The 25681-nt window shown below is 58.5% G+C and overlaps 2 protein-coding genes across 3 annotated transcripts; one reads left to right on the top strand and one right to left on the bottom strand.

Moving 5' to 3' along the window:
• Positions 1 to 459: 459 nt before the first annotated feature.
• Positions 460 to 11554, top strand: TMEM132A (transmembrane protein 132A). Of its 2 annotated transcripts, none has more exons than XM_062196065.1 (11): positions 460 to 655; positions 3087 to 3301; positions 3490 to 3708; positions 4275 to 4606; positions 5518 to 5667; positions 6706 to 6904; positions 7004 to 7147; positions 8479 to 8681; positions 8994 to 9273; positions 9649 to 9840; positions 10271 to 11554. In XM_062196065.1, exons 1-11 carry the CDS (start codon positions 556 to 558, stop codon positions 11303 to 11305), a joined length of 3069 nt encoding a protein of 1022 aa, XP_062052049.1. In that variant the 5' UTR covers positions 460 to 555; the 3' UTR covers positions 11306 to 11554. The 2 variants fall into 2 exon arrangements, with proteins under 2 accessions (XP_062052049.1, XP_062052050.1); XM_062196066.1 differs by having other exon boundaries at positions 461 to 655; positions 6709 to 6904.
• SLC15A3 (solute carrier family 15 member 3) lies at positions 11470 to 24761 on the bottom strand. Its single transcript, XM_062196067.1, has 8 exons — positions 24168 to 24761; positions 20269 to 20558; positions 17778 to 17925; positions 16408 to 16518; positions 15561 to 15729; positions 13042 to 13200; positions 12182 to 12337; positions 11470 to 11777 (listed from the first exon to the last, which is right to left on the bottom strand). Exons 1-8 carry the CDS (start codon positions 24705 to 24707, stop codon positions 11623 to 11625), a joined length of 1728 nt encoding a protein of 575 aa, XP_062052051.1. The 5' UTR covers positions 24708 to 24761; the 3' UTR covers positions 11470 to 11622.
• Positions 24762 to 25681: the final 920 nt, after the last annotated feature.

Genomic DNA, 25681 nt, shown 5'->3' with positions numbered 1-25681 from the left:
GTGGTGGCCCAGCGCTCTGTCTGGGCAGGCCCGGTGGTGTCATCTGGCCCTGTTTAACCTCCCCCCTTCCCTCCCCCGTCTGCTCCCTTCCCAAGGGTCTGAATCCTGGTGGTCAGATGCCTCTACAGGTGAGCTGCTTGTGGAGCGGCAGTGAGGCGGAGGAAGCGGCTTTTCCCTCCGTGGTCGAGAGCTTCCGAGAGGGAGCCCCCGCAGCAGGAGCACCCCGGGTCCCTCCTGGCTGAGGCGAGTCCGTCCCCTGGGACGAGCGGCTTTCTTCCCGGCCTCGGACCAGGTGGCGCTCTGGGGTTTGGGATCCGCAGGGCACTAGGACCCGGCGGGGCGGAGGGGGCAGCCCATGTGCTGCGCGGCGCTCCCGCCCTCCACACAGCTCCCGCTCCATTGTCTGGGAACTGCAGCCGCGGGGCGGGCGCGCGGGCGGGCGGCGGCGGGGACCCAGCTGGCCGCGCAGGGCCCGCGCGGAGCGGGCGCGGGAGATGCCGGGCCGGACCGCGGCCACCTGAGCCGCCCGCCCAGTCCCCGCCTTCCGTGGGAAGGATGTGCACCGCGATGGCGGGGCGCGCAGCAGCGGCCCCCCGGGGGCCCCACGGTCCCTGGCTCTGCCTCCTGGTGGCCCTGGCCCTGGACGTTCGGAGAGGTCAGCGGGAGGGGAGGAGGGGGCGGGGCGACGGGCGGCCGGGCCCGGGCCGAGGCCGGCGGGAGTGCTGTCCGGGCGCCGGGCGCCTGCGGGGTCTCTGGCGGAACCGAGCGCGCAGTCACCTCGCCGCGTACCCTGAGGGCTGTCGAGGTCTGACCCCCGGTAACTTGGCCCGGGCCGCTTGCCTCTGTGGCTCCCTTCACTTTGCACACCCCGACAGCTCCCGACGGAGGCCAGCTTGGCTCAGGGGCTCTCCTCCGGTCCGCGCACCTTCCGCGAGCGCCCGCTCCAGCCGGGGCACCCAGCGGCGCGTCCCCTGTCCCGGGCGCGCCAGCGTCTCCATTGCCCGCTCGTCTGTGGTGTGTGCAGGCTGCGCTCCCGTGGCCCCATCCCTGCCCTCACCGGCCCACCCTCCTCGGGAATGGAACGCAGCCCCTGTGCCGGGGACTTGCGGGAGAGGCAGCCCCCGCCCCCTGCCCCAGGAGCTCTCCGACCTTGGAGTCTCCAGGGACGGCCCCATTCTTGCCTTCCTTAGACCTGGCGGGGGTTCTTGTCACTAGGGGAAGGGGACAGCACCTCCCCTGTGCCTGGGGGTGAGGGTCGGCCCTGGGGGTGGCATGGGTGGGGGCAAAGGGAATGACGCTAAGGAACAGGAGGGCTTGTGAGGCGTGCTCTGCCGTCCTTCCCCCATCCCCGGAGCTGAGCTCTGGGTGATGGGAGTCCGTGGGAGTCGCGCTACCGAGCCTCTGGTAATTATAGAGGCAATGGAGTAGGAACAGGACGGGAGGCCAGGGGCTACCCCAGGGAGCAGGAGTCACTCACTTGTTAGGCTCTATTGGGACGGGGCAGAGGGAGCCTCTGACACAGACTCCTTGAGGGAGAGCCAGGGAGGAGATGGAAACCCAGTTCCCATCCCACCCGCAGCCCAGCTGTGGGGCCGGCTCTGGGGTTGCTTTCAGCCACCTGCTCTCCACCCCGGGGGACCCAATGGGAGCCCTGATAGCCGCTACCATAAAGAGGAGGAGCGCCTGGGCACATCCATTAGGCAGCTGTGTAATCTCTCCTCCAGGCAGCCTGTGCAGAGCCCTCCCGGCCACAGGGTCTCCAGGGGCCTGTCCTACAGGTGAGGAGACAGGCTCCCAGGTGGCAATGAGTGAGTGGCCGGATCTCCTCGAGCCAGAGCTAGGACTTAAAGTCAGGTCCCCACGCTCCCAGGAAGTCTTCTCCGGGGAGAGCTTCGAAGCCTGGGGAATTCCAGGATGAGTAAGCTGAGGCCCCTAGTTGATAGACAGGGAGATAATTAATCCAGAGATGGCAACCTGAGTGACAAGGACCCAGGGGGCTGGAGGGGGGGTGCATTACCAAAAGGGGCTTCCTGGAGGACAAAGACCCAGGGGACTGGGGGGGTGCATCACCAAGAGGGGCTTCCTGGAGGAGGCAGCATTCACTCTTGGACTTGAAGGAGGAGGGAGGCGCAGTCAGGGGGATGAAGCCTGCAGGGTGAAGAGAGAGGTGGTGGAGGGAGAGGCAGGGTAGTCTAGTGGTTAATACCTGGTTCCCAGCCTCCATGCTCACAGGCAGCTGCCCTGTCTGCCTCAGAGGGATTAACAGAAGTGGAACCTGGTTCACAGAGTTAATAGGAAAAAGAAGAGCCAACACATGGGAAATGTTTCAGATAGTACCTGCCTACAGTTAGTGTTCAAAAAAGGCCCGTTTTTATGATTGGGGCTAATGGTTAGTACTCACCAGTACAGCCAGCTGTTCCTCTGGGGAGGGAATATTTTGACTCCCTCCTGGGACTGGCAGTTCCCACCCCAAACCCAGGACAGGCAAGTGGCTTTGCAGACCTCTCCAGCACCCCTTCCATCCCACTCCTGGACCCCACTACCCAGTCAGGGCAGGGAAGAAGGAGTGGGTTGCTATGGCGATGCCATGGGGGGAGGAAGAGAGGATGCCCAGCCAAGTCAGATCGGGGACCCTGGTGCAGAGAAAGGGTGTCTGCTTCTACGAAGCCCACTTCCTCGCTATCTTTTCCTGCATAGACCCTGCCCCGGGGAGAGAACCAGAGACAGGTGAGAAGGGGGCAGGAATGGGGAGGAGCAGACGCCGAGAAGGCTCTGCTGGAGGGAGGAGGCCCAGGTCTGTGGATGGCAGAAGGAGTGGCTCGGAAGCTTGCATCCAGTCCTGGACTCAGATCCAAACCCGGGCTGTGTCACATGCTAGCCACATGAGGCTCTGTGATCTTCAGTTACATCACCTGTGAAACGCAAGTGTCACCTCCCACCACCACCACCACATCCTGGGGGCGTGGGACATCCACGGTCCTTTTCTTCCTTCACTGTCCACCGTCACTGTGCCCCAGGACGAAGCTCAGTGCAGCCCCTGCCAGCTCTGGAACTGTCACCCTGTCTCTACCTCTTATCCCCCTCAGTGGGCTGTGACCAGGACCCCCCAGACCCAGTGCACCTGCCAGCAGCCCTGGAGCTCCTGGACGCCCCTGAGCACTTCCGTGTGCAGCAGCTGGGCCGCTACCCACCTGCCAACTCCTCTCTGGGCTCCCGATCTGAGACCTTTCTGCTCCTACAGCCCTGGCCCAGGGCCCAGCCACTTCTCCGGGCCTCCTACCCACCGTTTGCCACTCAGCAGGTAAAAGGGGAGGGGGACTGGTGCTTCTAGGGGCTCCCAGGGTCACCTGTGCTCCCACTTCCCAGAAGGGGAAGCTGGCACCCATAGAGGTGCTCTCCTGCCCACCTGGGGTTGGAAGCCTGGCATCCCGTTTTCCCAGATCTTACTCCTGTCTCCTGCTGCTTGGTCACGCCTCACTCTCCCTCCAGGTGGTCCCTCCTCGGGTCACTGAACCTCATCAACGGCCAGTTCCGTGGGACGTGCGGGCCGTTTCAGTGGAAGCGGCCGTGACTCCAGCGCAGCCCCATGCGCGGGTCCTGTTCCACCTCAAAGGGCAGGATTGGCCGCCGGGGCCTGGCAGCCTGCCCTGTGCCCGGCTGCATGCCACACACGCGGCAGGCACTGCCCACCGAGCCTGCCGCTTCCAGGTAAGTGGGCTGGCCTGCTGCCGAGGGCAGCTCCGGGGGTGGAGAGGAGCAGGCACCCCACTCCTGGGAGCTCTGGGGGTGCTGGGCCACCTGACTGCATTCCTGCTGCACCTGCTTTCAGTCCCGGGAAAGCCCACCAGTGTGACTTTGGGCCAGGAAAGTAATCTCTGAGACTCCGCTTCCTCATTTGTAAAATGGCCCAGTAACGCTCCTGCCGCCTACGGTGTTGGAACAAGGAGTGAAAGAGATGAATGTCAGAACAGTTTATAGCCGGAGAGTCACTCCACAAGAGTTTGCTTTATTGTTAGTGTTACTTCTACAATTGCTCTCCCCACTCTCTGGGAGCCCGGCACAGCAAGCCACAGGAGAGAAGTGTTTCTTGGGCTCTGGGACTCTGAGAAGCCTGAGTTCTCACTAGGCCAGTCCTGGGTTCTAGCAGGGTTAGGGTGAGGCATTGAGCTGGCTTGCTGTGTCACCTGGTGTATGTTTCGGGCCTGCTCGTGCTGAGATTCCTGGAATGTCTCCCGCTGCACTCTGTACCGACCCTGGGCACTGTGTCTTTGCAGCCATCCCTGGGCGCCTGCGTGGTGGAGTTGGAGCTCCCCTCGCACTGGTTCTCCCAGGGCTCCACCACGCGGGCCGAGCTGGCCTACACACTGGAGCCGGCCAGCGAGGGCCCCGGGGGCTGTGGTCCCGGTGGGGAGGAGGACACCCGGGAGCAGGCTCTCCCAGTGGGCAGCGTGGAGCTGCGGGCAGCAGACCCCCCACAGTACCAGGAGGTACCTCTGGATGAAGCGGTGACTCTGCGGGTGCCTGATGTGCCAGTGCGGCCCAACCAGCTCTTCAGGGCCACCGTCCTGCTTCGGCACAACTTCACAGCCAGCCTCCTGGCCCTGCGGTGAGCACCGGGCCCTGGGGCATGGGGAGGGCTGGGGACTTCTGCAGCAGGACCAAGCGGGCACCTCCTCTTCTTGGCAACCTCGCTGGAGTCGTTGACCTCTGCAACACAGGCATCCACCAGACCCTGATGTGGGAAGCCTCCCCTCTCTCGGGCACCTCCACAAGACTCCTGTGTCCAATAGGGCTGCTCATTCCCTAGGGCCGCTGCTGGGCTCCAAGCCAGGGTAGCAGCAAAGGAAAAGGCTTGGAAAAGGGAAAATGCAGTATCTTGCTCTCATGCCCCCTAGAGGGATGTTTCTCCCTGTCATTCATCTGCAGGTCCCGCCCCCCTTGCCACATGTGCCCAGCCTGTGGACAGAGCCCCTGCCTGCCCGCTAGGGAGGCCCTCATGCCGTGTGCACACTCCCCCACCTCCCGTCTACCCGGTCCAAATGACCAGGATTCGCAGTGTGATTTGCCCTTCCCGTGTGTGGGTTTGTGGGGGTCCTGTCTCTGGGGGTCTCCCTGTCTCTCGTGCCCTCCTCTACTCACTGGCGTACCCATGAAGCAGATCTTTCCAGGACACTTACCTCATGTCCAGCCCTGGGTCCCCACTCTGAGTGCCTACACTCCATGTAGATGGGGCAGGAGAGTCTTGGTGTGGCACATGGACAGATGTCACAGCCCAAGGTGAGGTTGGACCAGAACCCGGAAGGCCTTGAATGCCAGCTTAGAGTTGACCTTGTGGGCAGCGAGGAGTCAGAAGTTGTCGCTGGATGGAGAAGAGCTATCGGTGTGAATGGCATGGAGGCAGGGTCCTCCTGGGTTGAAGGATAGCCAGGAGGGGCTCGGACCACGGCCACGGATCTATCCCACAGTTCAGCACCCCTCCTCCCCCCTTGACAAACTGGACCTGTCACCTCTCCCCAGGATCAAGGTGAAGAAGGGGCTGCATGTGACAGCTGCCCTCCCAGCCCAGCCCACCCTCTGGACTGCCAAGCTGGACCGTTTCAAGGGCTCTAAGCACCACACCACCCTGATCACCTGCCACCGTGTGGAGCCCACAGGGCCAGACTCCAGGTGGGCAGTTCCCTGGCCCTGGGGGCAGAGGAGGGACAGCTGGTTCTGTAGCACTAGTGGGCAGGGGCGGGAGGTGGCCATGCACACTGCATCCTTAGCCCCATGCGAAGCACAAGAACAAGCTCTTCTAAGAGAGCAGAATAAAGCAGGTGTAGCATCCATTCATTCATTCATTCAGCCACCAATTGTGCAGATCCCACCACATGCCAGGTACAAGTGCCTGTGGGTCTTGTAGGTGATGCCAGCCTATCCTAGCCACCCAGTTCCTGCCACTCAGCTGCTACCTCCATCCCACCCCCCAACCCAGTGAGCTACTTCCTCTGAGCCGTTAGTGGGCTCTTAACATTTACAAACTCTTCTTAGTCATGCTTGGGCCTGGGTCAGGGTCGTGGATGTCATAACCCCCCGTGCTTCTGACACTCTTCCGATGAATAACCCTGGGCAAGCCAGACACCATCCTTGACCCCCAGCATTCAGCTCCCTCACCTGCAAAATGGGGACAACGATGCATCACGGACAGTTTGTGGAAATGAAGTCAGATACTATACTGCACATCAAGCACCCAGGGCAGCTCCTGCCGCATAGCAGGTGCTTAATCAAGAGGAGCTCCATGGGTTCCTATTCAGAGGGCCAAGTGTCCAGTCCTGGGACTTGGGAGTGAATTTCCCTCCTTGGTGGAAAGTGACACCAGGTGCTTTATGCCACCCCAATGGCTTGTGGAAAGCAGAGGTCTGAGGGGAGGGGACCAGCCAGACAGGGGAGCCAGCAAGAGTCCCTGGAGGTGGCTGAGTGACTGCATGGATCATAGAGAGGGTCACCAGTGGATAAGGGCTTGGACTCTGGACCCAGGACGCCTGACTTTAGATAATCACCCTGTCATTTTCCACTTGTGACCATAGGAGAGTTCCCCATCCTCTGGGCCTCAGTTTTGTCGTCTATAAAATGGGGATGATCATAGTGCCTACCTCGTGAATCCAGGAAGTGCTTAGCACAGTGTCTGGCAGCTGCTAGCACTCAGTTCCTCTCTCTTCTGGCCAGCAGTCCCCTTGAACTGTCCGAGTTCCTGTGGGTAGACTTTGTGGTGGAGAATGGCACTGGTGGGGGCGTGGCGGTCACTCGCCCTGTCACGTGGCAGCTGGAGTACCCGGGCCAGGCCCCCGAGGCAGAGAAGGACAAAATGGTGTGGGAAGTACTGGTGTCGGAGCGCGACATCAGAGCCCTCGTCCCGCTGGCCAAGGTAAGGGGCCTCTGTCTCTGTCTGGCAGGCTGGGGGCCAAGTCCCAGGGAGCTCTGTGAGCTGGGGGGCTTGGGGCTGAGTTTCTCCTGCCCCCCGCAGGCTGAGGAGCTGGTGAACACGGCAGTGCTGACTGGGGTGCCCCGGCATGTCCCTGTGCGCCTCGTCACCGTGGAAGCCGGGGGCGCCCTGGTGGAGGTGACAGAGCACATCGGCTGCGAGTCTGCCAACACACAGGTCTTGCAGGTGAGTGGCAGGTGCCCAGCGCGTGTGAGCACGTGAGTGCACAGCCACACACGCTCAGCTTCTGGAGACCAGAAAGCTTAGGGGAGAGGGCGAGACCACAGCTTCAGCTTGCGCCCCAACCACCTCTCCATCTCAGTCAAGGTGGGGGGGTCATGGAAGCCCCGCCTCAGGCCCCTGCCTTGGCAAATGAGCTGAGCTAGGGGAGTTAACAGCATCTCCCTTGGGGTCAGAAAGTTCTAGTTTGAAGCCCATCTTTGTTCCCCAGCTAGTTGTGTGATCACGGGCAGGTCTCTAACTTCCCTGAGCCTTGGCGTGCTAAATGTTAAAGAGGGATATGTCTTTGGGTTGTTGGAAGTAGGACAAGCATCTAAAGCCAGGATCCAGCAGAGAGCAGGAGGTGAAACCACAGCAGTGGCTGCTGTGGAGATAATAATATCATAATTATGTGATGGTAAAAATTACTGTCATTATTGGAGCCTCATAATGACCTGTGAGGTTAGAATGGGGAGGGGGAGTGGCATAGCTTTCTTCCTGTTGAAGAGCTAAGTGGGGAAGCACAGAACCCGCACTTACACGAATCCTGGCCACCTGCGTGGAGAAGGTGTCTTTCCCCAGTTGTGGCAGCACTTGGCTCCCACTCCTGTGTTCCTGCCTGAGGGCTCTCGTGTGGGGAGGTCTGTCTTGCCTCCCCTGCCTCTGCCTACCTAGCTGGTTGTCAAAAGGCCCCAGCACCAGTGTCAGAGGCTGGCACGTGCCAACAGCCAGCTCTCCCAGATGAGCCCTAGGTGAACACAAGTGGCCCAGTTCCTGTGGGGGGGAGGGGTAGATCTTGCATGTACGGTGAAAATCTTCAACCAAGGACAGCTGGAGTAACTGGCAAGGTTACCACATTGAGCATTACAGGGAAATAACTGACTTTCAGCTGTAGCTCTTTTTTGTTTATTTATTTTCATCTATTTAAAATGGAGAGAGAGAGAGAGAGAGTCTTCCACCTGCTGGTTCACCCCCAAATGCTCACGACAGCCAGGACTGGGCCAGGCTATAAGCTAGGAGCCTGGAACTCCATGCAGGTCTCCCACACGGTGGCAGGGATCCAAGTACTTGAGCCACCACCTGCTGCTGATCAGAAGCAGAGGAGCCAGAAACCGATCCAGGCACTCAAATGTGGCACGTGGGCAGCCTAAGCTGTGGCTTAACCTGCTGTGGCATGCGGGCAGCCTAAGCTGTGGCTTAACCTGCTGTGCCACAACACCCCCCCCCCCACGTGGCCCATCTTAAAGCTCACACCTGAGTCATAGCTTTGCCCACACCTGCGCTCCGCTCTCCCACAGGTGTCTGAGGCCTGTGATGCTGTATTTGTGGCTGGCACAGAGAGCCGGGGAGCGCGGGGCGTGCGGGTGGACTTCTGGTGGCGCCGGCTCCGGGCCTCGCTGCAGCTGACGGTGTGGGCCCCACTGCTGCCCCTGCGCATCGAGCTCAGCGACACCACCCTGGAGCAGGTCCGCGGCTGGAGGGTGCCCGGCCCGGCTGAAGGGTGAGTGGAGGCCTACGGAAGCCATGGGACTGAGAGGGCCCCGGCGACCCAGCCAGGCGACCCAGCTGAAGTCTGAAGAACACCTGTCCAGGTGTTCCTGCCCCTCTGCACCGTCCAACCTCCAGCCACTTTGAGAATGGCCCCTCCAAGCTCTCGCTGGTGACCTGCAGTCACCACACAGTGTCTCTGGCTCCTCCCCCGAGAATGGAAGTCCCTTGAGGTTTCTGTCCGTTATCTTCACTGCTATATCCTCTTGAAGGTTCTAGGGGATGGGGTGGAGGTGACGCCCTGGCCCCGGCCACCCCTCTGTAGGGATCCGGAGTCCGAGGCCGCAGTGGCCACAGAGGAGGCAGAGAGGCGCGCCCGCAGCTGCCGCCTGCAGTACCAGCGCGCCAGCGTGCGCTTCCTTGCCCCCTTTGCGGCCCACCCGCTGGACGGTGGCCGCCACCTCACGTACCTGCTCGGCCCGGACTGGCTGCTGGACGTGTCCCATCTCGTGGCGCCGCACGCCCGCGTGCAGGACCCGCGTGTCGCCGCACTGGAGGGCGGCAGCATCCTGGTTGGCCGGGAACCTGGTGTCACCTCCATTGAGGTAAGCCAGAAGGGGGCGCTGGAGAGCATACCCTCCCCCCCCCTCCCACCCCTGCCTAAAAGGGTGTGCGGGTGGCCTCGGAAGGGTTCCTGCTTGAGTGGGAGAGGAGCTGTGAGCGCAGTGGGGCTGGGGAACTGGGTGAGAATGCTAGGTAGGAGGAGCTGGGCTGTGGGTATCTCAGGGCCATCTGGAGGGAGGAGGGAACGTTCCCCCCCAGGGTGTGAGGTTGGGATCCAGGTGTGTCTGGATCATAGAGTCGGGGTGCAGAGGGTGGGTGGAGGAGGGCAATCTGTGGGGGCAGAAACTGAATGCCTTTGGGTGGGGGGCTGTGTGTATAGGAGGCCCCCCACCTCCAGCTCCTTCTCACACCCTCAGGTGCGCTCCCCGCTGTCTGACTCCATCCTGGGGGAGCAGGCACTGGCTGTGACAGATGACAAGGTCTCGGTGCTGGAGCTTCGGGTGCAGCCGGTGATGGGCATCTCGCTGGCCCTGAGCCGGGGCACTGCCCATCCTGGGGAAGTCACAGCCACGTGCTGGGCACAGTCAGCCTTTCCCGCCCCAAAGCAGGTGACAGCTGGAGGGTCAGGGGGATGAGGTCAACACCGCCAGCCAGGGAATGATGGCCGAAGGGGATGGGAGGAAGGGGCCTGGGACCTTGACCCCTAACCTGAGGGCGTTCAGAATGAGGACTAACTTCCCTGAGAGGTAGTGAGCTCTCTGTGGCTGGAGGTGAGCAAGCGGTGGCTGGCTGGAGTGTGGCAGTGGGAGGCTGATTAGTTGGCTCTTACTGAGGACCCTCCTGATGACTCAGACTCCAGGGCTAAGTGGCAGACAGGTGATTGACGCACGTCCCCTCTCTCCCTGTGTTTTGTCCACCTGCCTGTGTCTCTGTTTTCTCTCTGATCTCCTCCTCCGTGTGGCCTGTCTCTGTGGGAGTGGTCTGTGTGCATGCGTGCGTGCCCTCGCGTGTCTCTGCTTGTGTCCGTGTGCCCTGCAGGAGGTGGCCCTCTCCCTGTGGCTGGCCTTCTCCGACCACACGCTGGCCCCTGCCGAGCTCTACGACCGCCGGGACCTGGGACTGTCCGTCTCAGCTGAGGAGCCCAGTGCCGTCCTGCCAGCCGAGGAGCAGGGCGCCCAGCTCGGGGTGGTGGTGAGTGGGGCGGGCGCCGAGGGGCTGCCCCTGCACGTGGCTCTACACCCGCCCGAGCCCTGTCGGCGGGGCCGCCACCGTGTGCCCCTGGCCTCTGGCACTGCCTGGCTGGGGCTGCCCCCTGCCCCCACGCCGGCCCCAGCTCTCCCATCCGGCCCCATCCGGGGCCCACCAGCCACAAAGCCCAGCATAGGTAGTGAGCGGCGGGCAGCAGGCAGTGCGGGGGGCAGTGTGGATGTGAGGGGCAAGTTTGAACGGGCAGAAGAGGGGGCCAGGGAGGAGGAGGAGGAGGGGGAGGAGGAGGAAGAGGAAGAGATGGTCCCTGCCCCTCAGCGCGTCACAGACCTAGAGCTGGGCATGTACGCCCTGCTGGGAATTTTCTGCCTGGCCATCCTCATCTTCCTCGTCAATGGCATTGTCTTCGTGCTGCGCTATCAGCGCAAAGAGCCCCCCGACAATGCCACTGACCCCGCCTCCCCCCAGCCCCACAACTGGGTCTGGCTGGGCACTGACCAGGAGGAGCTGAGCCGCCAGCTGGACCGGCGGCCCCCTGGCCCGTCCAAGGGGGAGGGGAGCTGCCCCTGTGAGAGTGGGGGAGGAGGGGAGGCCCCAACCCCAACCCCAGGCCCTCCCGAGGGCACTGCCAGCTCCTCCAGCACCCTGGCCCGCAAGGAGGCTGGGGGGCGGCGGAAGCGCGTGGAGTTTGTGACGTTTGCACCAGTGCCCCCAGCCCAGCTGCCCGAGGAGCCCGTCGGGGCCCCTGCTGTGCAGTCCATCCTGGTGGCGGGCGAGGAGGACATCCGCTGGGTGTGTGAGGACATGGGGCTGAAGGACCCAGAGGAGCTTCGGAACTACATGGAGAGGATCCGGGGCAGCTCCTGACCCTGCCCAGCCTGCGTGGCCCAGCGAGGTCGGCCGCCAGCCCGGGCAGCAAGGACAGGGGTCCCATCAAGGCCCTGGCCTGCTCCTCCTGCTCCTTCTCTGGTGCTTGTTGATCCAAGTCCCCTGCCCAGTCCCCTCTGCCCTGCCCCTTGTCATGGACCAGATTGTGAGGAAGGGCTCAGGCCCCTTATTTATGGAAACCATTTCATGCTAATGTTGGGTACAGAATAAACCGAGAGGGAAACCACAGCCAGGCCTGCTGCTGTCTGCATCCAGGAAAGAAGCGCGGAGTGGAGGGAGGAGGGAGGGCGGCGGGTTCAGCCCCTGTCCCTGCTGGAGCCACTCTGGGAGGCTGGGCCCTGAGCCGCCCTCTCATAGCGGCCAGCGATCCAGATGAACAGGAGCGCTGTGACGGCCTGGATGGCGGCCAGCAGGAAGAAGTAGAGGTCCATCCTGCAGTTGTTGATGTTCCCTGGGGGAAGGGGGTCGGCACCGGGTCAGGGGTGGGGTCTGAGGACACTGGGAGGCGCTCTCCAGCTCCCAAGGGTCCCCTGAGGCGTGTGCAATCCCCCATCAGGAAGCTGTGCATCCCAGATTCAAAACACACGAATGCCTCGTGAAAGATGATCCTCCAGCCAGAGGGGCAGAGTTCCAGCAGAGGAAGGAATCTCTCGGAGGGCCACTGGGGAAACTGAGACCCACGGAAGAGAGGCCATGCTGTGGGCAACTGGCCGAGCTTGGGCCAGCACCTCTTCTCTTCAAGGGTCCAGCCCACCGCTCCACTCTGCCCATGGTCAAAGGAGGTAGCAGTTGCCCACCTCCGCTCCAAGCCTCCCTTCCCCCGTGTCCCGCTCCTGGGGAGACCCCCACACTCACCAAAGTCCTCGGGGCAGTGCATCCAGCCCCCGGGCAAGGACAGCAGTGCCACCAGGCTGGAGCCCAGCAGGGAGCCCACCCCTGACAGGCAGAAGAAGATGCCCATGATGGCGCCCTGCATGGAGCGTGGGGCCTCCGAGTAGGCAAACTCCAAGCCTGCGGGGAACGAGGAGGAGGGGCCGCTGGAGGAGCAGACCAGGCCCCAGGCCTCCAGCGCTTCCACTGTAGCGTCCCTGGATGACAGTCTGGGTAGCCACGGCCACGCCTCCTCCCACCCCCTCCTCACCTGCCTGCTTCTTTCTCCAAACACCTTTCTGGATGCTGCACACCTGGCCCCAGAGCTCTGTGTCCCCTGCCTGCTTGCTCCTGGGCTCTGCATTTCAGCGACAGCTTCTCCAGGCCTGCACCACCCTCGCTCTCACTCTCCCGGCCCCTTCCGCCCACCTTCAGCCTCATCCCCCAGATCTTTTGCATTCAACCTCCTCCATCTCTTCTAAATGTGCCCAGCCCCCGGGGGCTTCCTGCATGGTCCCAGTGAATGCTGCTCCACCTGTTCTCTTGGCACAGCCAGATGGCTCCATCTTTCCCCTGCCAAACCCCTTGAGCAGTATGGGTAGGGAGCACCGTCGCCCTCAGGAAAAACCCCAACTTCCAGGTCTAGCCCCCCCGCTCCGTGCCTCCATCCTCCCTTCCCCCATCCTGAGGCCCGGGGCTTGGCTTATGCTGACACCTCTGCCCCAAAGGTCCTTCCTGCCACCTGCTGAATTCGCCTCCCCTGAAACCCAGCTGTGGCCTGGGTGAAGGCCTCACCAGACTCTGTCCCTGATGACCACAAGGGCGGGGGTGGGGATCCAGGGTACCTGGGATGCTGGCAAAGATCTCGCTGATCCCGATGAGCAGGTACTGCGGGATCTGCCACCAGATGGACAGCGGTGCCGCGTAGTAGAGGTCCTTTCCGATCAGCTGGGACACCGTCTCATTGTGGTGGATGTAGTTCAAGCGCTCTCTCTCCAGGCATCCTGCTCAGGAGCAAGTGGGGGGTGGGGAGAATTTGGGCCAGGCCTATCCCAGGCAGCTTAGCCCATGGCACAGCTTGCTTTGTGATGGGCATTATTAAGTAGCCAATGATGGACTGAAGAGCAGGCAAGGAACGCGGGTCAGGATTTCAGTGCCAACCCCTCCCTTTTTGCCCTGGCTGTTAGGAAGCTCAGAGTTAGTTTTGTTTTTTGTTTTTTTGACAGGCAGAGTGGATAGTGAGAGAAAGAGACAGAGAGAAAGGTCTTCCTTTGCCGTTGGTTCACCTCCTAATGGCCACTGCGGCCAGCGCGCTGTGGCTGGCGCACTGCGCTGATCCAATGGCAGGAGCCAGGTGCTTCTCCTGGTCTCCCATGGGGTGCAGGGCCCAAGCACTTGGGCCATCCTCCACTGCACTCCCGGGCCACAGCAGAGAGCTGGCCTGGAAGAGGGGCAACCGGGACAGAATCTGGCGCCCTGACCGGGACTAAAACCTGGTGTGCCGGCGCCGCAGGTGGAGGATTAGCCTATTGAGCTGCGGCGCCGGCCCAGAGTTAGGTTTTGAGCTCAGTAAGAAAAAGTCTCATCAATAACTCTTGTTAATTGAGGGTCTGTTATGTGCTAAGCACTTAGTGTGCACGCTTGGAACTGAAGAAAGTGAAACAGGTTAAGCAGCCGGGCCAGAGCCGCAGAACTGATAAGCAGATGGGGCTGGGTTTGAGAGGCAGCACGTTTGGTTTCCCAGTTGGCTCCTTTCATGGGCTCACTGACTTCTCTATTGCAACATCCACTATTGCAGTGGTGCCTCTAACCTGGCAGCCAAGTTTAACTATTTTATCTCCTTGCCTCTGATGCTCAGGAGATAGCTGAACTCTCAGTGGAACGGAATGAACCTTCAGCGTGGAGTTAGAGGACTTGGGCTGCAGTCCTGCCCCAGCCACCCGCCAAGCTGTGTGACCTTGGACAAATCACTGAACTTCTCTGAGACCTAGTTCCTTTATGCAAGAAACGGGAAACAAATTCCCAGGATTCCTTTTTTTTGACAGGCAGAGTTAGAGAGAGAAAGAGACAGAGGGAAAGGTCTTTCTTCCGTTGGTTCACCCCCCCAAACGGCCACCAGGGCTGGCGCACTGCGCTGATCCAAAGCCAGGAGCCAGGTGCCTCCTCCTGGTCTCCCATGCAGGTGCAGGGCCCAAGCACTTGGGCCATCCTCCACTGCCCTCCCGGGCCACAGCAGAGAGCTGGACTGGAAGAGGAGCAACCGGGACAGAACCAGCGCCCCAACCGGGACTAGAACCCGGAGTGCCGGCGCCGCAGACGGAGGATTAGCCTAGTGAGCCAGGGCGCCGGCCCCCAGGATTCTTGTAAGGATGAAACAGGACGAAACACACAGCTGAAAAACCATCTCGTTTGGTTTTCACACTTGAGGACAATGGTGTTTATTGAGCTTTCATTTCTGCGGCTCTGGGCATATTCTGGGTGCCCTACAGACCTCACTCACTTCCTTTAATCCTCACATCGCCTCCTGTGAGGCTGAACGCCCCGTTCAGAGACCTGAAGTCCCTTGGGATCCTAAAGTCGTTAAGTGAAAAGCATGAGAGGCTTAGTGAGTGGAGCCCTTTTGCTTTAAAAATGACTTCAAACCCTTTTGAAATGAAAGAAGGAAGAGCATCTTAAAAAGAAAAAGCCCCAGAGCTCACATTGTGGCACAGTGGGTTAAGCCACTGTCTGCAGTGCCGGCACCCCACCTGGGCACCGGTTCAAGTCCCGGCTGCTTCACTTCCCATTCAGCTCCCTGCTAAATGTACATGGGAAAGCAGCGGAGGATGGCCCAAGTCCTTGGGTCTCTGAACCCACGTGGGAGACTCGGAGGAGGCTCCTGGCTCCTGGCTTCAGCCTAGCCCAGCCCCAGCAGTTGTGGCCATTTGGGGGAGTGAACCAACAGATGGAAGACCTCTCTCTTTTCTCTCTCTCTAACTCTACCTCTCAAGTCAATAAATGATTAAATCTTTAAAAGAAAAGAAAAAGTCCTCAGTTACCACTAAGTGGCTACTTGTCTTCTTTGGAAAATTCATTCCACACATTTGTTGAGGGCCTGCTACTTACTGTAGTGACCAAGAAAGACAGAAATCCCTGCCTTCGAGGGGCTTACAGCCCACTGGGGGAAAGATGTGTCCCTACCCCTGCCAGCATTTCCCTGTCTGTCCAAAGAAGGGAGTCTGGCCTCTCTGGGGAGGTTTCTGGACCAGAGCAGCCCATGCCCCCGGGGAAGCCGGCACTGATTTCACTGGTGCAGGGGCAGCGGCATCAGCCTGGAGCAGAGCCGCCCCCGCTCCCCCACCCCCCGCGCGCATCCTGCACACACCTGCCACGATGACAGAGGTAAAACCAAAGAACATCCCCAGTGCCATCTTCTGCAGAGACGAGGGAAGCAGCTTGCACCGCAGCAGTAAGGGGTCGACCAGATGGTCCTTCAGAGGGACCAGAATCAACACCACCACCACGTTGGCCAGCAGGAGCCAGGCTTCCGGGATCTGGGCAGGAGGGAGCCAAGAGGGGCAGGCTAGCAGAGGGGAAGGAGCTCTGGGCTGCAGTCAGGGGCCCTGCACTCCAGACTGACCCTCAGTGACCCAGGGCCAGCCCCTTCCCCTCTCTGGGACTACCCTCAGCTGCGTAACCAGGGGGCGGGACCAGATCAGGGAGGGCAAATAGAGTCCTCTCGAATTCTAACTTTTGTCAACTGGTAGTAGCTGCTTGGAACACTTACAAGGCTCAGCATGAAAAAAAATGGCTTGATTGATTAATGATGTCTGCCACTGGCAAGGACGGGGCGTTTAATGGCAACTATGTCATTTATCTGCCATTGCTGAAGAACACCAAGGAACTGGCTTTAGAAAGTTCTTGTGAAAAGTAAGGCTGTAGGTAGTCAAGGGCCTCAGGGGAAGAGGGAACAGGTGGAGTTGAAGGGGGATGTGAGGGTGCACAGTGGGCAGTGGGGCCTGCTTTAGAGTATCACAGTAGGGGAGTGATGCTGGCCTGAGTTCTTGGGGGTTGCTGAGCAGGGTATCTCGCTGTAGCACATGTGGGCCCGCCTCCACGTGCTTTTCCTGTAGCTGAGGTCACCCTGCAGCAGGAGGAGGCAGGAAGTGGAGAAAAGAAGACGCCCATAGCCTGTCATGAACCCAAGGCTGAACGCACACTTGGTCTCTCACCCTGTAGCTGCTGTCCTGGGCTCTCAGAGCTGTGGAGCTGTTGGTGGGGCTGGACGGGAAAATGTTCGGGATGTGGAGGTGAAGACCTTGCAGGACGTACGTGGACTGCATCTGCCAGGACAGAGGGAGGTGAGGATGGAACAGAACCGGCATGGAGCTGGCCGCCTTGTCTCCAGCCCCAGGGACTCCCAGCTCCCAGGAGCACAGGGCAGCTGGGAAGCTGTCCCCTCTCCAAGCTTCAGGTGACAGCCACCTTCCCACTCACCACCCTCCACCCGGCCAGGCAGGGTGTTGCCTTCACTTTGCTCTCAGCTGCTGGGTCATCCCAAAGCCCCGACCCAGCAAGGCTGACCCCTATGTGTCCCCGGAGTAGGCGTGGATAAATAGTTGCTGAGACAGGGACGGGAACAACATGACTGCACCCACAGGGAGTTCTCAGCTGACCCTGAAGCCAGGCTGAGTCCCACAGGTTGACACAGCCAGGAGCCGTACAGGCACTTCCACTCCAGCATGGCTCTCGTTTGGCTGTGAGACCAGGGCCTGGGGGCCCCCTGCCATACCAGTCATCGCCCTTGTAGTTACTACATAACAGAGAGGGACTGGGACACTCCCACAGGAGGGGCCAGACTAGGGGAGAACACTTGGGCCACTCAGGGCATTTAGCAACTGGATAGAGGGATGTCAATATTCCTACAACCAGCATGACAGAATTGACCATGGGGGCACCCACAGCCCTCATGTACCTGTCCCATCATGGACACCTTCTGTGCCACCCCTAAGAAGCAAGCTGGCAGCTCCAGCCAATGGGCCTATGGAGGGAGTGACCATGACTCTCTCTCTTCCCACCCACACACATACACACACATACTGCAGTAACTTTTCCTTTGAGAAGTGGTATGGGGGGTGGGAGGGAGCTCTCAAACCAGAGATGTTTATTAAACCAGAGACTGCCCCAGCAATTCTGACTTGTAGTCTGCTGATTCTGAGGCATAGCCAGGTTGGGAAACCATGGTTGCAAAGTGCCCAGTGTACTGGGCTTGCCTCTGACCTGCTATGGGACCTTGGGTAGCCTCAGCTGCCACGTTGGAGAGTCTGTATGCTGTGGACACATAAGGAAACTGAGGCCCAGACAGGTGGGATGACTTATTCAAGGAGCTGGGCCTCAGGCCCCTCTCCAGAATTCCTCCTGCTCTACCACCCAGGGGACTATAAAGGGGTAGTGTGTGACAGGTCCCACATCAGCTGGAGCACAGCAGCAATTCCCTTTGCTCCCCTCTTCCTGCATGCCCTGAGCTTCTATGGTGAGAAATGAGACCCATTCAGGGTTTGGGGGGCCAGGTGCCCCCAGGGCAAAAGGGCAGGGTGTTTACCTGAAAGTACACCATCCAGTAGGGCACCAAGGTCACCAAGACCGGCAAGATCTTCACCAGCACCTGGAAGTTGGCAATGTCTTCTTCGTGGGAGGGACCAGGCTGGGGAAACCTCTGGTCAGGCACCAGGTGGGTGCTTTGGGGGTTTCTGTGAGGCCACAGTGACAGCAAATAAAATAGCAGCCACCATCATCATCATTCCCACCACCGGGGCCACCGTTTTCACCTCCACCAGTCTTTTCATTTATTCTTACTTCCACCGTCACCATTAATCACAGCCACCACCTCTGCCCTCCTCACCTCATCTCCTCCAATGCTAATGTCACCATCACCACCACCAGCAAGGCCAGCACCCTTACTTTCATCACCTCCAGAGAGTAACCATCATCCTCTCCGGGGGTTTCCATCACTGTCCCCATCACACATTTTCACTGTTGGCACCACCACTGTCGGTAGGATCATTATCCCCTCTTTCTTTGGTAGCAAAGGAGGCTGATTGAGACCTATTCCACCCTAGAGCTGTGGCCCCATTGAGTCCTGGGGGAAGAAGACCAGGGATTGTGGCAAGCAGTCTTAAGGGATTTTTTTTTGGACTCATGGCATCAGCTTCCCACAGAACCAGGGGAGTTCCAGCCCAGGCCCGACACAAGGAGAAGCTGTCACAGATCTGATATGCCCAAACTCTCCCTCTTGCCGTCATCCAAGTCTGTCTTCCTCAACAGTCAACAGCAGAACCTCCTCCTCTGTGACAAGGAGGTCAGCAGTGGAGAAGCAGGGGTAGAGGAAACATCATTACGAGGCAGGATAGGTCAACCAGTGCTATAACCTTTACCCTTTGCCCTTCGCCCTTCGTTCTGAGGGGTCTCTGATCCCTTGTTGCCCAAGAGCCTTGCATTATCCTCTGAGATTTCAGAAGAAGCAACATTATGATCACCTCCAAAGAGAGCCACCATCAGCTCCTCCCCAGCCAGGATATGTAATGTCATTTTTCCATCAACCAGTAGAGTTCCTTTCTCCTGCCACCGATTCCTGAATGGCCCTGTGACTGCTTTGACCAAGAGGAGGAGGCAGCGTGGTGCTCTGGGACTTCCGAGCCACTCACCGGCCTTAAGGAAACCTGTGGCTTCTGCATCCCTCCCTCTGGGACAGTCCTTCTTGGAATGCCCCCTCCTCTTGCGACACGAACACCATGCTGTGAGAAGCTCAAGCCACAAGACGAGGCCCCATGAAGGGGAACCAAGGTGCTCTGGCTGACATTCCCAGTTGGGATTACACCAACTGCCAGCCTTGTAAGTGAGCCAACGTGGATGTTCTAGACCTCCCAAGCCCTCAAGTGATGGCAGTGACGTAATGAATAGCAGAACTGCTCAGCTGAGCCCAGTCACACACAGACCTGCGAGAGGGGATAAAAAGGTTGCCTAAGCCAGTCGGTTTGGGTGTGGTTTGTTAGGCAGCAGTATGTAATTAAAGCAGCCAGATTGCTTGGTACCTGATGACTCCTCACCAATTCTCCAGCAATATGTCAGGTTGGGGGAGGCATGTTCCTCACCTTTTCCATCTAGATCCTGTTGTTAGTACTAACCAGCTACAAGGTCTGCAGACAAGTGTGTTTAGCTCTAATAGTCAATTAAATAAGAAAGGAGAAGGCAGAAAGAAGCTACTGTACATAGGCAAGGCCATTAAGAACCTCCCTCCTGGATGTCAGCCTATGGTGGGCAGAGCAATGTTGGCTGATTTCTTAAGACTCTGTTATACTTAATAACAGGGGGTGTAGAATTGTGTTATATCTCAGTGACCTTTGTTGGTCCCATCATCTCCATCATTGCCATTGACATTCCCATTACTAGTGTTTGCCTTTGTCATAGACACCAACACCATCATCCCCATCAATATCACCACCATCACTGTCAAGACCATGACCATGAGGCCAGCACCCTGGCATAGCGGGTAAAGCCACTGCCACCGCTTGCAGTGCTGGCATCCCATATGGGCGTTGGCTCGAGTCCCAGCCGCTCCACTTCCGATCCAGCTCTCTGTTATGGCCTGGGACGGCAGTGGAAGATGGCCTGAGTGTTTGGGCCCCTACACCCAAGTGGGAGACCTGGAAGAAGCTCCTGGCTCCTGGCTTCAGACTGGCACAGCTCCGGCCATTGTGGCCATCTGGAGAGTGAACCAGAAGATGGAAGACCAACCTCTCTCTCTCTTTCTCTCTCTCTCTCTGCCTCTCTGTAATTCTACCTTTCAAATAAATATATAAATAAATATTTTTTTTAAAAAAATGACCATTCTCACAGTTATCATAGCTACAGAGTCACCAGCAATGACACCAACACCCGCACCAACTTGACTTCCACTGTTATCCTCAGTTGATCATGAAGGGCTGTCCACTGGGGCTGACCACAGTGTCTGCTGTCTGGACCAACCCTCCCCAGAGGAAGTACAGTGCTTCTCCAGGCTTGGTGTCCCCCTTCACCCAGAACCCACTCCTTGCCTGGCAGCATGTCGTTGCCACAGCCGAGGACAGCAGTTCTGGAGAGCCAGCTTAAGCATGGAGGATACTTGGCTGCCTGTGGGGGGCTTGGTGATGAAGACAGGCGTGGCAAAGAGGAAGATGAAGAAGGCCAGGCCCACACAGGCCACGGGGATGCTGTAGCCCAGCAGGAAGCTGATATTCTGCTGGACAAAGGCCACTACCAGCAGTGACAGCACAGCACCCAGGTTGATGCTCCAATAAAACCAGTTGAAGAAGCGGCGAGTGGCATCACGGCCGAGATCCATCACCTGCCAGCCAGATAGGGTTGAGAGTGAGGGCGATGCACGTCCAGGGGAACTCTCTGTCCTGCACCCCTCCCTCCCAGAGAGACACTTCTGGGGTCAGTGGATGGGCATTCTGGCACTCTCCTAGTCTCCGATCACTAAATAGACACTCAATAAACTGTTGAATGACTGAGCAAACCCTTCCCTTGGGAGTCACTTGTTAATGATCAGGACATTTGAGCACAGCTGTTTTTGCATGCCCATGACACACATTGCTTTTTTTATTGTCACCAAGCGGCGTGCACAACAGATGTCTCTGATGCCACTCTGTTCATTTCTGGTTGATTTATTCCTTTGTCTTTGACTGAGCAACCTGCACTCTACATTACTTTTATAGCCAGGAAAAAAGCCAATAAAGATCTCAGTTGTGTTCCACACTATTAAATATGATGTATGCATATTACTGAAAGAACAGTTACAAGTCTCATTGAGAATTTTCTCTGCAGTTTGAAGATGCAAACATTGCATTGTACGGTGGCCCATCCCTTCTCCCAACTTGCAGCCCTCTGCTATATGCCCAATCAGATAAGATTGGCATAATCAGGGGACACAGAGGTGGCTCTGGACACTGCCTGAGAGCAGGTCTGGCCTGGTGAAAAAAAAAATGCCTCTTTGAAGCCCCCTAGCAAGGACAAAAGGGCAGAAAATCTTTACCCAGGATTTGGATCAATCTGCAACAATCAGGCCCCGGGCCCCCTTCTGGTCTACTGGTGTGGGTCAGCACACTGGCTGTTCCCCTCCCCCTGACCCTGGTCACAGTTTCCAACTCAGCAGACTGGGGTACGGCCTGGGCATCTGCATTTCCACAAAGCAGTGGGGACTCAGAGTCATTTCTCTAGATAAACAGTTCTGTACATTGTTAAACTGACCCCCCTTCCAATAACTCCCCAAATATCAGAACTCATTACCGTCCCCCACCCAGAGCACATATTTCCACTAGCTAAGAAGGTTTTATCAAGCTTTCTTTTCTGCAGTTGCGTTGATGAGAGAGATAAATACTTCACCCCCTTTGCCAAATGTAAAACTATAATCCATATGGATGTGCTTAAAATTGCTTTGCCTTGGAGACTCTGAGGATTCTTCTTGGTGAAGGGAGACGGGGGGGCACGCTGACACACCGAGAATCCTTGCTCTAGACTTTCAAGCAGAAAATCGAATGAGTCCCACTATGAGCAGCCCCTTCCATTTATTAATCAGAAGTAAATGAATATGACAGTTGTAAAGCCGAAGGGGAGGACAGGTAGCCCATGCAGGACATAAATGAGTTCTTAAAGAATGAGCAGACACACTTTGTTCAGAATGATGGATGGCCCTTTCTGAAATCAGCAAGTGTGTTAAACACACGCTCCTGGGTACAGCAGTCTACCAGATGGTGCCAGCCCCTCACACCCTATCGGCTAACTGACTGCCCCTCCCCTGCAGCACCCTCCTCTCTGCGCTGGTGCCCCCACTCCTGTTGGCCCATCTCCTTTCCACACTGCAGCTGAGCCATTTTTAAGGAACTCAAATCCAGCTATGCCTATCCTTGCCTAAATTACCAATGTTTCCACATGTCTTAGGGGTCAGGTTCCCGACCTTCTAAGGCAGCCTCTGAACCCAGCCTTTCTCTGCCCAAAGTCCATTATCTCAATCAATGGAAGAATCTTGGGGTTCTATTAATGCTATGATAGGCTCTGCTCAGGAACCTGACTTCCAGTTCTGCCACCAGGAGGAGGGAGAGATGGGGGACACTGGATGGTTGACACTCTTCCTAATCAATGAGGTCAAGGGCACCACCCAGGGGGAAGGGTAGTGGGACGTCAATGAAAGACGAGAATTAGGGAAAGATGGGCGATGTCTATTGGAAAATATTGAGGAACACCCAGTCTGGAAACATGTCATCGTTGGTGGGTGAGAAGCAGCCAGGGCTGGCCTGGCAGCATACAGACCGCCATCCTCAGGGGAATCAAACCAGGCTGGATCAGTGCAGACTTGGCAAGGACACTGGACACTGCCTGGTGCTGGACAGTGGATGCCAGCTGGATGAAATGGTTCTTTAAAATACATACCCAGGATGGCCATTTGGCCTAGCAGGTGTGCTGCTGGTGGGACGCCCACATCAAAGGGCCCGGGTTTGATTCCCAGCTCCACTTCCTGACTCCAGCTTTCTGTCAGTGCAGACCTTGGGAGGCAGTGGTGATGGCTCAAATAACTAGTTCCTGCTACCCACATGGGAGACCTGGATCGAGCGCCCAGCTCCCAGCGTTGGCTACCCCAGCTGCTTCAGGTATTTGGAGAGTGATCCAGCCAATGGGAGCTCTCTCTGTGTCATTAAAATAAATGCATACATAAATAAATGACCAAAACTTGTGAGTGTAATATGCCCAATTAAAGAAAATCTGAAAAACAGAGACAGTTAGGGGCAAAGTGCAGTTTGTCCAGTGACCTGGTCATACCACTGTTGGAAAGCTTTTCCCTGGGGCCAGCTTTGTGGTGCAGTGGGTTAAGCAGCCACCTGTGATACTCACATCCTATATTCAACTCCCAGCTGTTCTGCTGCCACCCAGCTTCCTGTTAATGTACCTGGGAAAAGCAGTGCCAGATGACCCTGGTACTTGGGGGCCGCTGCCACCTACATGGAAGACCCAGTTGGAGTTCCTGGCTCCTGGCTTCAGCCTAGCTCAGCCTGGCTCAGCCTGGCAGTTGCAACCATGTGGGGAGTGAACCAAGGGATGGAAGACTAGCTCTTTCTCTCTGTCTCCCCCCCTTTCAGATAAATAAAATCCTTTATCATGAAAAGGCATCTTTTCCCAGTTCCCCCTTTGGCTGACGCCTAGTCTCTTGCCGTGGCTGTGCTCACACTGTGCGTGCCATTCTGCCTCCTGTTTTTGCTCATCCACACCATCTGTGATTGCTTCAATAATATCCCACATTAGTTTTAATTATTGTCTAATATCCCACTGGGAAGAGCTATCAACATATAACCATGTTGGTAGGCATTCACTCATTCTTTTAGCAAATATTTAAGGCATTTCTTGTGTGTGCCATGCTCTGGCCAAGGACAATGGAAAAGCTCAGAGGTGAGGACATTTTCCCAAGGGCCCTCGGACCCCGATGGGCAGAGCTGGATTCCAACAAGTCTCCCTGACTACCTGGTGAGAAGGAACTGGCTGACCCCACCCCCACCCATCCCTATGCTTCAGAGAGGTGGGGCTCCCGCGGGACCCAAGGCTCTGCTGCCCTTAGCTGGCTGTTTGACCTGCTCTCTTTGCCATCTTGGACAAGGTGATGGAGGTCGCGAAACCTCAGTGTCCTTATCTGTGAAACGGGCACAATACTACCCACCTCTTGGGTAGTTAAAACACTTGAAGTGCTTAGCATGGGGCTTGCACACAGACCAAAGGCATCCAACTGTGGCTTTCTCACTGGTCTTGGTTGGGCTAGCACCTCATCTTCTTTCAAATAAGGAAACTGGGTGCAAAGAGGGGAAGCGGTTTGTTCAAGCCAGAGCCTCCTGACTCCCCGGTTTCAACGCTCTGTCCATTCCCAGCCCCTGGGCCTCCCATCATCCCGGCAGGCCCTCCCGCCACTCACCTGGTCGGCTCCGAAGGAGGTGAGGTTGCTCCTGACTGAGCTGGCCGCCAGCGCGAGGAGCAGCAGCCCCGCGTAGAGGGTGGGCGCGCAGTACGGGCTGGGCGAGGTGCGGCTGCACCCGGCCGAGGGGCAGGCGGGCCGCAGCTCGGGCGCGGGCATCTCGCCGCAGAAGGAACGGCGGCCATCGGGGAAGGCGGTGGCGGGCAGCAGGCCCGAGGCGATCAGGTAGACCAACAGGCTGAGCGCCACGGCGCCGTGGCGGCCCAGGTACACGTCGGCCAGCCAGCCGCCCACGGGCGCCAGCAGGTAGGAGGCGCCCAGGAAGACGAGCGCGGCGCGGGACGCCTGCTCGCCGGCCCAGTTGAAGTTCTTGCTGTTGAGGTAGAGCACGAGGTTGGCGGCGACGCCGAAGAAGGCCGCGCGCTCCAGCATCTGCACCAGCAGCACGGCCGCTCCCGCTGCCCGCCGGCCCCGTCGGGGGCCCGGCGCTCCGCGCGCCAGCAGCGGCCGCCGCTCCTCCGGGGCGCGCGGCCCGGGCATGGTGGGCCGCCCAGAGCCCGGCCCCGAAGCTCTGCTCTACCCCCGACTTCCGGGTCCCCTGCTCTCCACCCCCCAAACTGGCGCGCCCTCCTTGCTGCCCCCGGTCACCCCGACCCCTCTCTGTTTCCTTCCCTGCGCTCGGTCCCTCTCTCACTCTATTCCTCCATCATCCTCAGCTCCCAGCTCGCCCCTCCTCCCACCTCCAAGTCTCCTCTTACCCCTTGCTCCCTGTCCCCCTTGACCCTTCCTCCCCCTCCTCCTTTCCCGCTGCCCACCCTTCCACCCTGCCCTTCGCTGCCCCTCCCCCTCTCTCCTGGATGGTCCCCCTTTCTCAGCTGTTTTCCCCCTCTCCTGGTGACACCTAGGAGGGCAAGGGCCCCAGTGGCCCTGCTGTCCCTAAGCCCCTGCCACCCCCTTCTCAGCTCTGCCCCTCTGTCGGTTCCCCAGCTCAGCCTCTCTCCCTCTCTCTCTGTTTCTTGCGAAACTCCGGGCTCCCCTTGGCTTCCCCTTTCCCTGGCCCCCGTGGCCTGCTAAGTCACATGGTGTTTAGTTAGGAGAAGTGAAAGCAGGGGTCACAGGGCTCCTGCCTGCCCAGCTTTCTAAAAACCTCCCTTCCTCCTCAGTCTGCTACCTCCCTTCCCACCTCTGCCGGCCTCCCTGGAGCCTGTGGGAATGTTTCCTTTCACTTTCATTTCTCTCCAGGATCCCACTTGGGCTTAATCCTCTCCCAATCAGAATCCACGGCTAGACTGTCGGCTTGCAAAGGTCAGATGTGCCAAACGGTGGCGCCGGCCCACTTGCCAGATGTGCAGACTGAGAGCAGCGGAGCGTGGGGTAGCGGCAGGGGCGGGGATGGCTGGTTCTTGGTGACTGAACGAGGCTGAGCTAGAGGAAACCCCTACTCCGGCTCCTGAGCGATGGGGCAAGCTCTCGCAGTGCAGCTGGGATTGTGCAAGTGCGACCCCGAGGAAGGA

The sequence above is a fragment of the Lepus europaeus genome, chromosome 7 (genome assembly GCF_033115175.1).
Source record: "Lepus europaeus isolate LE1 chromosome 7, mLepTim1.pri, whole genome shotgun sequence".
Lineage (NCBI taxonomy): Eukaryota > Metazoa > Chordata > Mammalia > Lagomorpha > Leporidae > Lepus > Lepus europaeus.
The sequence above is the reverse complement of the archived record's forward strand: the minus strand, read 5'-3'. Positions and strand labels throughout refer to the sequence as shown.

Bases quoted from the DNA above. Each gene is read 5' to 3' on its own strand.
- TMEM132A (XM_062196065.1), top strand. From the start codon at position 556: ATGTGCACCGCGATGGCGGGGCGCGCAGCAGCGGCCCCCCGGGGGCCC. The intron at 8,682-8,993 runs GTGAGTGGAGGC...ACCCCTCTGTAG, and splicing joins GTGCCCGGCCCGGCTGAAGG to GGATCCGGAGTCCGAGGCCG. The intron at 9,841-10,270 runs GTGACAGCTGGA...TGTGCCCTGCAG, and splicing joins CCTTTCCCGCCCCAAAGCAG to GAGGTGGCCCTCTCCCTGTG.
- SLC15A3 (XM_062196067.1), bottom strand. From the start codon at position 24,707: ATGCCCGGGCCGCGCGCCCCGGAGGAGCGGCGGCCGCTGCTGGCGCGC. The intron at 12,338-13,041 runs GTACCCTGGATC...CGTTCCCCGCAG, and splicing joins GATCTTTGCCAGCATCCCAG to GCTTGGAGTTTGCCTACTCG. The intron at 11,778-12,181 runs GTGAGTGTGGGG...CCCTTCCCCCAG, and splicing joins GCACTGCCCCGAGGACTTTG to GGAACATCAACAACTGCAGG.